The sequence below is a fragment of the Diadema antillarum genome, unplaced genomic scaffold (genome assembly GCF_040938485.1).
Source record: "Diadema antillarum isolate AM-2024a unplaced genomic scaffold, OU_Dant_1.0 seq00000201_RagTag, whole genome shotgun sequence".
In the NCBI taxonomy this organism is placed as follows: Eukaryota; Metazoa; Echinodermata; class Echinoidea; order Diadematoida; family Diadematidae; genus Diadema; species Diadema antillarum.
This window is the reverse complement of record NW_027271261.1, coordinates 502595-516948: the sequence shown is the minus strand read 5'-3', so window position 1 is coordinate 516948 and position 14354 is coordinate 502595. Positions and strand designations below refer to the sequence as shown.

At 39.0% G+C, this 14354-nt stretch overlaps 1 protein-coding gene across 1 annotated transcript in view; it reads left to right on the top strand.

Moving 5' to 3' along the window:
- The window catches only part of LOC139728802 (hexokinase-2-like), a 35623-nt gene extending 21809 nt beyond the window's left edge, over positions 1–13814 (top strand). The window contains exons 5-9 of the mRNA XM_071639738.1: positions 4836–4927; positions 5943–6042; positions 7176–7368; positions 9507–9662; positions 12767–13814. Of these exons, the coding sequence (XP_071495839.1) occupies positions 4836–4927; positions 5943–6042; positions 7176–7368; positions 9507–9662; positions 12767–13163 (938 nt within the window). The 3' untranslated portion in view covers positions 13164–13814. The remainder of the gene's footprint in view (positions 1–4835; positions 4928–5942; positions 6043–7175; positions 7369–9506; positions 9663–12766) is intronic.
- The last annotated feature ends 540 nt before the right edge of the window (positions 13815–14354 follow it).

Genomic DNA, 14354 nt, shown 5'->3' with positions numbered 1-14354 from the left:
GAAAATGTCATGTTATTCCGTAATGTCATTCTTGAGATATTGATGACACAAAATTGTCCAGAAAGAAAGAAGAATAACGAGACATGAAAACTCGTCACATTGAGGACGAGTTAGGTGATACGCTTGTGGTCATCAGATGACAGTCATCTGTGATCGACAAAGAAAAGAATGTGATATAGGCACCTTGAAGTTATATTGAGCGTGCATGCGAAACCGTTTCTGTAACCACTCGGCCACGGGTCATCCACGGAAATGGTAAGACAAAAAAAAAAAAAAAACAATGTATAGATATAACAGGGGGAAAGTCAATGCCCACTCAACTAACGTGGCCGTGTGAACATCTATTGCATTGCTAGACGGAAAAGCGGCCTTGTAACGACTGAGGTCGCTATGCCATTTCTGGCAACTTGGGAAAAATACGTCCCGCAGACATAAAACCTATAATCGGCTGGTTTTGATACCTTGCCTTTAATCACAATTTTCAGTGTAATGACGTCATCAAATTACAAAACAATGACATCGTCTTGAAAGACAATTGTTCAAAGTACAACACCTCAGTCGTCGTCATTACATACTATGATCGGTTTGACAAAGTCAACCTGCAAAATGTTGCTGCAGTCGAAGCAATGTGGTCTCCAACACACAAAAAAGAGGGATATGGCGTGTGTGTGTGTCTGTGTGTGTGTATAGGTGCGTTTATATACGAACGTGATTTCTACATGGACGAATATATAATACAAATTGAAGAAAAAAAAGTAAAATAAAAAAAAATTGTTTCGTGATCTTGTGGGGTTCGAACCCGCAACCTCACGTCTCTGAGACGGCGCCTTTAACCACTCGGCCATACGTCTCGACGAGAAAATATGGGGAACGTAAACTTATGTATATGAAAGATACATGAGGAATCGTTTTGTCCACATTCCATTTTCATTTTCAGTTTTAAACTGCAAAATTGTCAATCTGATGAGGAGATTTCAAAGAATAAAATGCATGATTACTGCAGCTTATTGTCTCAGCTACAACATACTAAAGTTTCAGAGGAAATGATGCAAAATCAGCTGAGATAAAGGTGCTTAAACGTTGTTAAGTCAATGCATGCTTTTAAAAAAAATCACCTCCCATAGACATAACACGTAAACTTGTCCGATTTTGCATCTTTACTTTTAATCACAATTTAAAGTATGATGACGTCATCAAATTTCAAAACCATGACATGGACTTGAAAGGCAAATGTTTAAAGGACAACATATGTGAATTTGGGATAATATTGAGCTTAAACAACAGAGATACGAGCAAATGAATGTCAGAAACAGTACCTCAAAAAAATCAATTCCACTTTTTTTATTCAAAATGACGATATGATCACTTCATCGCGTTTTCCTGGCAATATTGATACTAGGAATGTTATTTACAATTCATATGCTTTTGTAATATGCAATAGAAATATCGGGTCAACGGACGATTTAAAGAGCTATGGCGAAATAAACAAAGACATGTTTTTTCACTATATTTGCAGAAAGACGCGCGCCCGGAATTTCAACTTTGACGCCAGTGCATTCCTTTGTTATAGGTCAACATCGATCGGAAATCAGTGGATATTGTTACTCAAAGTATCAGGAATCCAAATCAGTCAAAAAAATTGCATTTTCATGTTGGTTACGCCCTCTGCGCGTGAAATTGCGCGGACGGACGCGCACGCGAGAAAATGTTTGAAACGCTTAAAATTGTCTGAAACTTCGAGATTTCCCATTGGGAAGTCGTTTTGAGCCTTTTAAAATTTTGACGCGCGCGTAGGCGTGCGTAATGAAGACCTGGGTAACTAGCGTTAAAAAGTAAGATAGAGCGTGACCTGAACTTTATGTCCACCGAAAATGATGCAGAAATGACATCTAGTTATGAAGTTATGATCGATCATGTGACAAGGTCCGAAAATCACAAAATGGCGCCTAGATGACGTCATAGATATGTTACTGTCATGAAAACCTTATTGTGGCTAGATATTGTTATGAGACATGTTGACTGAAAATTTCATGTCATTCCGTAATGTCATTGTTGAGATATTGACGACACAAAATTGTCCAGAAAGAAAGAAGAATAAAAAAAAATAAAGAGAGATTTTGACAATCACAATAGGTGATACGCTGATAGCGTATCACCTAATAAATCTTAGAGATATTAAACAAGAATATCAAATATACCATGATGTCTCCATGAGGGAGCTCATAATGGATGTCTCTGCAAAGGAGCTCATAATGCCTCCATGAGGAAGATCATAATAGAAAAATACAAAGTTCTATTAGATATTAGTTATCAGAGTAATATTATCCAATCCCAAAAATGCTAATGATAGTGTGTTATAGTGTGCATACATGAATTGCATGATACAAATTATTGTAATCTTAAATGTACATTGCCAACCTGTTGGTTGCTTCCCCCCCCCCCTCCATGTCCTGTGCCTGTTAAAGTTGACAAGTTAAATGGAGAGAAAGCTTCAAATCCTCTACTTGCTCTGTCATAGGGAAGACCTTCTTTCTTTTTTTTAAGAACAATGAGAATAGTTTGCTTTTTTATGCATTTACAGAATCAAGACTTTCTATCTGATGTGCTTCACATAACATCCCACATAGGTACATGTAATATACATCAGAAAAAAGGATAAGTTTTTAAAGATTTATCAAATTACTTTGATTGTATGTCTCGGCTCTAAGTCCGTATGGCACTATATTCCACAAATTTAAAGCGCTGCAACAGAAAAAGAATAAATAAATCTCCATATGAACAGGTGGATGAAACTGGTACAGTTAGTAAATGCTTATCAGAAGAGAACAGATTTCTAGTAGGTGTGTATGGAATAATTTTAGTATCTAAATAAAACAGAGATTTGTCGGTTTTTCTCTATCACTCCTTGCCTACGGAACTCCCTCCTATCAGGGAGGGCACCTCTCTGCTCCTATCTTTTCCCTGTGAAATTGACAAACGGGATCACTTCCAAGCCTCACTCAAGACTCACATATTTCACCAGGCATTCAATTGCTAACTCTCTTGAACGAGTCTGCGCCTTTGAATGTTTCTACAACAGATATCATGGCGATATACAATTGCTGTGGATCATCGTCTTCATCATCTTCAAAATAGACACATGATACAGTTTACTCTTTGGCGCATGATGCAATACTCTGGTACACACTGTCACACAGCATCCAAAGAGGGCAGCATCTCTTTTGCCGTGCCATAAGATCCAGCCATTAGGCCTATCTGTCGGAGACTTTGAACCCCGAGACGAGTGTCATGTTTAGACATCCAATACTACCGGGATGTGACGGGCGTCATCACTGGGAATCGGTACCTTCTTGTGATCTCATAAAATTCCTTCATACTCTGTGTCTCTCTTTGAATTCCTCTAGTACTTTAAATGAGAGCTGATTGTTCCGGATGTTATGTTCTGTGTTGATCTATCTTTATGCCCCCCCCCCCCCCCCCCCCAGGAAAAAAACAACAACAATCAAACGAAAAACAAAAAGACCAGCCCCGAAAATTCATGATGTTCATTGGCTGCAGGCCAAGCTGCATGATTTCAGACATAAATTTGACTTTCAATATAAGCCATTTAAAATTGATCAATATCGGGGATGTTGACATTGACTCCGGTATCTTATTTGGCAAGGGGGAGTGGCAGAGGTGGGGAATGTGCCGTGTGTTCCCTTTGCCATCGTGGCCATGGTTAATCATTACCCCCTCAGAGAGTTGAATGACGGGTCAATGGTGAGCCAGCAGTAGTGAGCGGTCTCGGTCTCGTAGGAAGCTGATGTAACTCTACTTTAACCCTATTTAGCCCGCTGCCATAAAAATGCTACTCGTACTACCACTTGCAGTCCAATTGACAGTACTTAGCAATGTTGAGGAGATGAGGAGAAAGTTATATAGAGCTTGATACTTTGTACCATTATGATGTGACTCTTGTTGAAATGGTGTCATTTATCAATAAAAGTGATGGTGTTTTCAATAATGCAACTGCACCGTAAAATCTTCCTTGTTGAAATGGCAATTTGCCGTGTGATGTTAGGTCAGTGGCAATGATAGTTGATATGATTGATAAGAAAGCACCTAACCTGACCAGGCAGACATGAAAAAGTAAGAAGCAGTTGTAATGTGATGATGTAGATAATGCTTTAACCAGGCTTAAAATAGGAAAGGGGGGCACATCTATTGTTATACAATGTCTGATCTGCACATCATTGAATACCCAGTAGATTATATTATTTGTGTAGCTTGTTTCACTTCTGTTATATGATTCATTAAGTATATCCACTTAAAGTATTTTCTTTTTTTAAGAACATATGTAGCATCTTTAATAAAGGGATGATATATCGTATTGGTTGAGGTGAGAATCCAGCTTGTAACTTTTTGCAGGATACTTAGAAACCACTTTATGAAATGTTAAAAAAGCATGCAATTCTCTGAAGAATTCATTGTTTATTTAATAAAAATCAGTTTTGAAATGGCTGAGATATCCATAAACAAGGAAAAAAAAAGTGATCCTAATAAAAGATGGGTCTCACCTTTCATTAGGATCACTTTGCTTTGGATATAATCTCAGCCATTTCAATACCAATTTTGAAATCCTCATAGAATTTTATACTCTTTCATATTTCATAAGAGGTTTCTCATTATCTCAAAAAAATCATCATCAAAAGACATCAGAAACTCCAAGCCCCATCTCAAACCAACTGTATCATCCCTTTAAGAATATAATCAATATGATTCTCCTTGATTTGAAGAAGTGTGGTGATTTATGCAAGATGTGTATCGTTCATCATTCAATGTTTATCCATCAGCCACCCTGGTGACGTGGACCAAAGGTTACGATGCTGCTGGTGTGGAAGGGAAGGATGTTGTTCCTATGCTCCAGGAGGCCTGTAAAAGGAAAGTAAGTCAACAGATTCCATAACACTTGCTCCTGCGACAATTTCTCCCATGAAATATCTGTAAGCTAAGCCAAACATATATTCTACTCACAAACATTACATATTATAACCCTAACTCTAGGCCAAAGAACAGCAGAATCTCAGGAAATTGAGTAATTGGAATCTAGTGTATAACAGATGGATGAGACATTCTGTGTACATGAAGTATCAGCAATTTTTTAATGCCATTATTTGTATCTGACATCCATGTACTGGTAATATCCAACCATATCGTTCATGTTAATAGTCTATTGGTTGGTTTATGGTTTCATCAGTGTAGTGCATGGAAATGGTTCAGATGTTTAAAGATAATATAAAGTTTTGGTACCTCAAAAGTTTCCCTGAGTTTCCTTGTCTTAGTTTGTGTTTCAGGTTAAAGTGACTTTCATATAACTAACACTGTGAGACTTACTCGCCCCAAAGTGCTCTCATGTCTTAGTAATCATGCAAAAATGGTTTCATACAATACGTGTATATTGATTGTCGTGGTACCACGTCGAGTCAAACTAACGGCTCGTTCGAATTTTTCAGAGCCCGCTCTGCTCTGGTACGAAACCATTATTGCATGATTACTAAGACATGAGAGCACTTTGGGGCGAGTAAGACTCACAGTGTTAGTTATATGAAAGGTACTTTAACCTGAAACACAAACTAAGACAAGGAAACTCAGGGAAACTTTTGAGGTACCAAAACTTTATATTATCTTTAAAGTATATTTTGTAAGTGGGAGAAAAAACATTTAATGTAACATGCATAGAGATTCAATTTTCTTCAATCTTGTGTGTAATTATATACATTGTAGTTTGAAAAATCATAGTAGATACTACTTTAATTCTTAATTTCTTGACAGTGTAGTAATAATTCTTGAACACTTGAGATATATTGCTTCCATCTGTCTGAGGAGCTGTCAAATGCAAAGCAAAGCCATGAATTTAGAAAACATAATACACATGCTGCCCTGTATCACTGTGCCTGCAGAATGTGCGAGTTGATATCGTTGCCCTGATGAATGACACTGTGGCAACCCAGATGGCGGGAGCTTTCAAGGACCACAACTGTCTCGTGGGTCTCATCATGGGTGAGTCTGTTGCTCCAAAAAGCCTTGTAGGTTTGATTCCCATATTGACAAGTCAACCAGCACTTGCTGACAATTTAACTCTGGCTCCCTTGATTTTTAGTCAAATTTTATGTGTGTGTGTTTTGTGTATTTATCTTTGACCAACCCCTTGAATATGATGTACTTAAGTCCAAAGTCATATGTGTGCTTGGTTGAAATGCCAAGTCTAAAATGATTGTAGATGTGTAGTCCCAGCGACTGGTATCAGGGCTGTGATGGAAAGATGACCTTTTAAAAAAAGTTGTAAACCCATAGGTGTAGTGGTTTATTTTGCAACTCTCACCAGATAAGCCTGTGACTTTATATTTCTAAGAGGAGTACACAAAATTTAGTTGTCCTTGAAATGTTCAATATGAAGTCTAATGCAGAAAATGTCAACAAAACTGGCTTTGAAAACACAAAAGGGATGTGTATGTAACATGAAAGATGTATGCCACATATTTTTTAGTATTATATGATATTTTATGAATTGAGACTTTGTCTGTTTAGACTTTTGAGACTTTGTGAATTGAGAAAGTCAACGTTTCTGAGGAGTTGAATTCGCAATCATGAACCACACTGACAGAATGAGAAAGAAGTTTTAGCCCCTTTCAAGACAAAAGTGAGTATTATCCTACATTTGAGATGAAGAACATTGCATTTGTGTTACAGGAGGCTATATTCTTGTGAGTTGTTGGTTTCATGAATATTGCACAAGTCCCAAAAAGAATGCAAAATGTACCATTTTCATAAAAATGGTGAGATTTCCCTGTCTCAATGATGATATTCAATGCACCTGCAGGTACTGGTATGAACTCATCCTACCTTGGGGGCACCTAGAAGGTGGAGATGCTTGAGGGAAAGAGGGATTTGAATCATAAAATCAAGCAATAAAAGTGTGGCCCCTTCTTGATGAGATATCCCTAATCTGATGATGATTTGCATGGCTCTTGAATGTGTGGGTATGAATGCATCCCATCATCAAAAGCACCAAGCAGGTGGAGATATTTGAGGGAGAGAGGGTTTTGAATTATAAAAGTAAACAGTACAAATGTGACCCCTTCTTGATGAGATTTTCCCAGACCCCAACGATGATTTGCCCTATATACCTGCAGGTACTGGTATGAATGCATCCTACCTCGAGTGCACCGAGAAGGTGGAGATGTTTGAGGGAGAGAGGGGCCCCGACAACTTTGTCATCATTGACTGCGAGTGGGGGGCTTTTGGTGACAACGGCTGTCTGGAAGACGTGCGGACTGACTTCGACAGGGACATCGACAGGAGAACGTTTAACCATGGAAAGCAATTGTGAGTGCGATGTGCTGTTCACCCTCAAACCCCTCTAGGTGGCAACAAAATGTGGTGATGGGTTTTTAAAGGTTGACAGTCCTTGTCTTAAAGGCATCACTGAGGCCAGAACAGTGACCATTTATAAATAAGTTTTTGCTCAACTTCTGTGTGTAATGCAATGTCACTCCACAATTTGTGGTCATTGGCCTCTAGATCCTATCATCACTTCAGTATAGACAACAGCTTGTTTAGGTTATCTTTGTCCACTTTCCCTTGTGCGCTGTGCGTCATCGATGTTCGAAAATTTTTCACCTTCCTGCAAACCTCAAATCCCTCAGGGCAGAGTTTAACCAAACTCACTGAAATAATGCCAGTGGCAAATAGAAGGAAATGAGGGTAATCAAGTTTGCTATTGTAAACTGCAATACCCATGCTACTTGTAGAAATTAAATTTAACTATGGTAAAAAACAAACAAACGAACAAAAACAAAAACAAAAACAAAACACCACACCACTGTTTCAAAATTTTATGACTGAATTCTTATTCTGCAAATATGAATTGAGACTATCATCGTAGGATTTTCCTTATCACCTTCAAGTGTTACTTTCAAGGCCAGGCCAAGATGCATTTATAAAGTAATCAAGTATATTTTCCCCCACCAAAAGACTGCAAGGATTTTGACCATCTATCATAATTGCACTTCTAATAATGTGATGTGTTCTTCCAAGACTGCCATATGAAAATCAAATGAGCAATAATTTCTACCTCACCCTTCTCTCCCTCTCCCTGCAGAAAAAAAAAGTGGGTATAAAGGGTCTTCACAATCCGTTTTCCTTCTGCCCAGCTGACTATGCTGTGTTGAAACAAAAGCAGAGTGTGTAAATGGGTTCTAGGACATAGTCTACACTCTGGACAATCACCCCAGACCCTTCCTCTGACTCTAACCATTATCCTAACCCTTAACCTAATTGTAACCCTAGCCAAAATTCAAACCCTAAACCTATCCCTAACCCTTATCTGTACTCAAACCCTGTCACTGACTGGTATTTAGCCAGGAAGGGGTGGGGGTGGGGGGTCTTTGTCCTCGATAGGGAAAGCCATATATTTATATGATTTTTTTTTTTCCACACATGTGTGGGTGTAGTCACAGATGTGTAGAATTGATATTCAATTCATTCTTTGTTTGCAGACAAATGTTTGGTGAGCTGTCTGTGCATTGGCATATTTACATTTCATGGCGCTCCATCCGACTTTAGAGGGAGAAGAGATAAATTGAATGTCTGACCTCAGGAGTACTATGACTGCTTATCATAATGTCTTTGTCCCATTTGGTCTCGAGCAATTCCTGGGCCCTGTTTCATAAAGCTGTTTGTAAAGTTTACAAAAGACTTTACGAATGACTGGAGTATGGCAAGCCAAGTGGGTTTCTTAATTATTGTTAATTTCAATAGATAAAGTTGAAATTTGCAGATGATGGTGATTATTCTTGCATTTTAACACATTTTTAGTTGAAAGTGTATTTCTGCCCCAATGAAGATGAAATTTTGACATACAGTTGTACTTTGTTAAAATGTAAGGAAAAAAAGATGGGCACACGTATTGGCACTTCATATGCCAGACGTTCGTAAAGTCATGCGTAACTTTATGAACAGCTTTATGAAACAGGACTCAGATGGATGATTAATTTTGAACACCCTGGAAACAAAACTGTCACCAAGCAAGGACAATTTGATATCTTTCAGCAGTCAAATGGTGTTGTATTTTAAATTTCATCTTTATATTATGGAGATCACTATGCTAAACATAAGGCTTGTGTCCAAGAGCTGAAGTAGTAGAATCAAAGTTGCACATAAAGTTTTACTTTAAATTGTAGACTGAGCTAATAGAGGTGCATACCTGTGGGTTCATATATTGCCATTTTAGCAATGAGCCAGCACCCATTGAGTGTGAAGTGTTCACTCAGTAACCTCTGATATTTACTTGGGGCAAACCTCACTATTAAATACAACACTTGAGTCTCTTGCAATCCTGCCCATTTCTGACCAGCATTTAAGCTGTTATCAATTCTTGGCAGTTTGTAATCATGTCCGTCTGGCCTGAGAGCTGCCATACCCTCATAAACTTTTCGAACTATTGTTCTGAAATCTCTTTGCAGCTATGAGAAAATGATAGCAGGCATGTACCTTGGAGAAATCCTGCGCCTCGCCATGATCCACCTCGCCGACCAAAAGGCTCTGTTTGGAGGTGAAGTCTCGGACGCACTGAGGAAAGAGTGGGGCTTCAAGACGAAGAATCTGACATTCATGGAAAAGTGAGAATCAGATCATGCAATAATGGCTATAAATTACACACACACACACACACACACACTTTCTTTTTCCTTGATGTTTATTGATTTCATTCCAATCTTTCATGAATTAACCCATTCTGGATGTAATATGAACAAAAACAATACAAATACAATTCAAAACACAAACAAATCCATTTTCTCTTTATGCTGCAAGTAATCTCTCTTCAACATAAATAACTCAATTATGAATCAATCCCGCTGATAATTTCTTCACGAGAAAACATTGACATATATTATACCAAACATGTAGCCCTTGAAATATTGAATCATATAACTCATTCTCACTTACAAGAGCATGTAAAAAGAGATACATTATACAAATTTAGAATGAAATCATTCATAAAAACCCAGCCAGCCCTTCCCTTTCCAATCAAAACAAATCTTCATCTGTCCTAAATATTCAATCCTACCAATATCTTTCGTACAATTTATAACTATCCTTCTTCAAATCCCAATCCCACCCCCCCCCCATTCACCAAAACCAAGAAACACACCCACACACACACCCCGTATTCACCAAAACCACACACACACACAGATATACACACAAATTGTTTACTTTTTATCAACCATTATTTATTCATTCATGTAATGAGTGAGTAAGATATTCTTGAGAGGTGAGCAGGGTAGCAACATGACGGAATGAAGTCAACCTCAAATTTGGCTCAGTGTTTGTGGCAATTAATTGATTGAGATATCAATCTATAAAGTTGCCATTTGGGTTAGACTACATCAGAGGATTGTTTGATTGCGAGACCCAGACCCTCTTCCGGCCCATTACGAGGAGAGTCTCATGTCTGTGGGAAATGAGCTGCTGGAACTGTGCCAAGAATGACTGGAATGTGACGTAGAGGGAAGTGGGCTTCAGTGGTATTCACCTCATTAGAGTCACATTGAACGTGATTGGTGGCTGCTTGGTTTGACAGGATAGAGTCCTCGTCACAGTGTTATTATCAGGTACTACACGACATTTGGTTTGTGTCCAATGTAATCTCGTGAGTGACTTGTTTTAGAGGTTGTTGGAGGAGAATAGGTCATGGGCATGACATAGTTAACTCTTTATGTGCCATGGTTTAAACCCACTGTGTGCCACATTCTTCTGAGACTGCAACATGTAGTTATGATTTGGGAAAACATTCTGTTGTTTAAATCTATGTAGCTTTTATAGATTTTTGTTGCCCTGGATATGTAAGGTGCAACGCTGGAGTGGAAATGCCACACTTTGTTATTGGTGTAAATTGTAAGACAAATCTGTGATTGCTTTTTTGACCAGGAGCTACATTATTGTAAAGGCATGATTTTTGCACACATAACACTTGTAGAAACTAAGAATTTACTTGCAAATCCAGTAGGGAACACCCATTGATAGTCAATCGCCACACAAAATATAAGCCACATTTGACGGGAATGGAATCGCGAGAAACGCGTTCATTGTACTGCTTCATTTGGCGATTTATTGATCGGTTTGGGCGGGTTTGGGCGGGTTTGTGCGTTTGAGCAGAATATGCGAAGTCGGCACGCCGTCGACTGAGTCGGGGTGTGCGAATGTGGCATGTGGCACATAAAGAGTTAAAGAGAGTTTTCTCACAAGTTCTTCAGCAGTCATTCCAGAATTCCAGAGAGTTTTACCAGCAGGATTTCCGAAAGCCTGGTCCATGCTTAAACTCGCCGTCTGCTGTGGCTCAAACAGAAGAAAACAGACTTTTTCGTAAGGTCCTTTTTACAGCCATGTAAGTAATGAGAGGAAAGAGGGAAAATACCGAACCAAGGAGTTCATCTGAGACAATCGACCGAGGCATACCTGCGAGTCCGGGCAGTCACATTATAGACTAATCAAATCAAATAGTGTCAAGTTCATTGGCATTGTAAAGCATGATAAGAGATAGTATGATATCGTACAGTGAAACACAGACTCCAGAGGGCTAAAGGTACTTATTGCTCAGTGGTTCAACGTCCAATGACCGACCTACTTCATTATTGCAGGAACAAAGACACCAGGTGTCTATGACTGTGAGTGAAAGAGTAGAATTCATTTATACCTGTAAGGCATCAATCTGAAATATAAGAAAAGTTATTGGATAAAATAAGTATTGACAGTGTTTTGCAGGGACAAAAGTTTTATGTATTATGTTTCTCTGTTACAAATATATGAATGACAAATATAAATGGCTTATACGGAAACATGAAACTTAAGAATCAAAATGGAAAATCTAGAATAATGTTTTGCAGAGACATTGCACATACTGACTTTAGTAAAACACTGAAATGTTGCTGACTTCAAAGGTGCGTAAAGAGAAAAAGAACTATGAATACACTTGAACAAAGGGAAATGTAAATGTGTCAAGATTATTTGATAAAGTTGTAAGAGGCAATTTTTTCTGAGAGTTTAGTTTATGCATCATCTTTTGCATCGTCATTACATTCAGGGCAACATGATCACTAGCGAATCCAGAGGGGGACGCATCAGGCGCGTGCCCCCTCTTTATTTGTTGTTAAAACAAAAGAAATAACAAGAAAAAAATGAGATGAAACCGGGAAGTAGCACTAAAAATATTGTTTGCCCCCCCCCCCCCCTTTACGGAATTCCTGGATTTGCCCCTGATAATTATGAAGATCTATAGCTACAGTAGGAACCATAAATTTGCTTAGTCATCGATGAAGGAAGGCTGTCACCTGCTTTTTATCGACATAAAGTACTGTAAAAGTGGAAAGTTTTACGCATTTCCCGCCACCAGAAACTAGCGCAAAAATAAAAGCATGCAAATATTTTTGCTTGCCGTATGTTCCAGTAGGTGATGTCTTGATTCCACAGAATTAAAAGCACACAAATCTGATCCTATCCGGCTGAGCGGAAAAAATTACTCAAGCGAAAATATCCACTTTCACAGTAAAATTATTTTAGTTGCAGCTTTTTCACTGCCAAGACTACCTTTTTTTTCTCTGATTGCCCATTCATATGTAGAAATATATTGCAAATCACTGATTATTTTGAGAGTACATGTAAGTATTGCTGTGTAGAAGGTTCTGTAATCTTTGCATTTTTGTATCTCCATCATCCCCTCCAGTGACACGTCAGAAAACTTGGATACCGTTAGAGAGATACTGGAGAAGTTTGACCTATCTCCCACCCAGGAGGACCTCAGAATAGTCCATGCCCTGAGCCGCGCTGTCTGGAGGAGAGGGGCCAAGCTGGCCGCAGCGGGGCTATCCCAGATGGCCCGGCGCATCAACAAGCCCCGCTTCACTGTCTCAGTGGACGGATCCCTCTACCAGCATTTCGCCCAGTACCGGGAGCTGATGATGAGCGACATCAAGGAGCTGGTTCCCCAGCATCAGGTGGACTTCCTGCACGCTCTGGACGGCAGCGGTATTGGCGGCGCCGTCACCGCGGCGGTAGCGGTGCGGCTCAACAGGGCGAAAAAGACCTCGACGTCAGGACCCACTCTGAATGGCGACTGTTAGAAAGCTTGATGGACTCTCCAGTTCTAGCATGTTTATCATCGGATAATCATATTTCACACATAAACATGTTTTTGTTGAGGTACCCTTTTGAACTGTGTATGAAGGGGCTGCTCCGCAAAATCTTGCGTTCGGGCATTTTTGCGCTTACAATTCCCCCTCGCAGAATACCCTTTTTGGCTCTTAATTGTGTATCTGAGTACAAGCAAGGTAACATTACTTTCTTCTACCTCACCGACTTAATCATCGATTGTTATGCTGGGTACACAATCCACTGAGGGATGCCATACTTTAGACAGCTAGCCGTTGGTTTGTTTTAGACCTACTTTGTCTTGCATTGAATACCCAATGTTCATTTTCGATTGATAAATTGCTTTCACAGGTGCACTTTTGTTCTAATGTTGTGTCTCATTGGCTTTTTGATGGGAGGTCGCCGAGATATTGTTGGATGTTATGATTCTATTGGAGCAAGCTCCTTGGGTCAAAGCATCGACTTGAGATCCCACAAGTGGAGAGACGTTATCAATGCCCAGAAAAGCAGTCCATATCTATGTACTGCAACCCTAACTTCCCCATGCATAGGTAATTTGTGAATGACATCCATAAATTGATTTATTTGATAACCTGATTATTGCAGTACCGTTATACCTCACATATCCCATACTTGAGAAATGTAACATGAGGGTATAATTGGTCTATATGTGTTCATTTAACTTAAGTATTATTGGGTCATGGAAGATTAAGCGTTTGTGCGTTACTAGCGGCTTCACATGTATTATATTTGCCATGAATTGATAGTCATTTATATGTTACATGTAGCCCTTTTCTCTTATTTCATTTTGTGATAAGAGTAGATGTTATCATTGAAGAGATGTAGGTAGCAGAACTTCATATGAGTTGACTCAAATTTTTGACTGTTTCGAAGGTATCTTGGAAATGTTGATGTAACAGTCAAGTAGATGACTTGATTTATACCTGTACAGTATTTGCATTTAGTGATGGTATGTACAAAAATGTGCTATTTGTGTCACGCTGAACATGCATCCTTATTTGACGTAGTAAGCATCACTCAGGGTTGTGATATGTATGAGTTTCAGAAGTGTCAGTTTTTAGCCAAAAAGGCTGCAGTAACTGTTAAGTCATGTAGTCTAACTGAAACTAGGGGCTCTCATGTTTAAGTGGCTGGTACTGGCC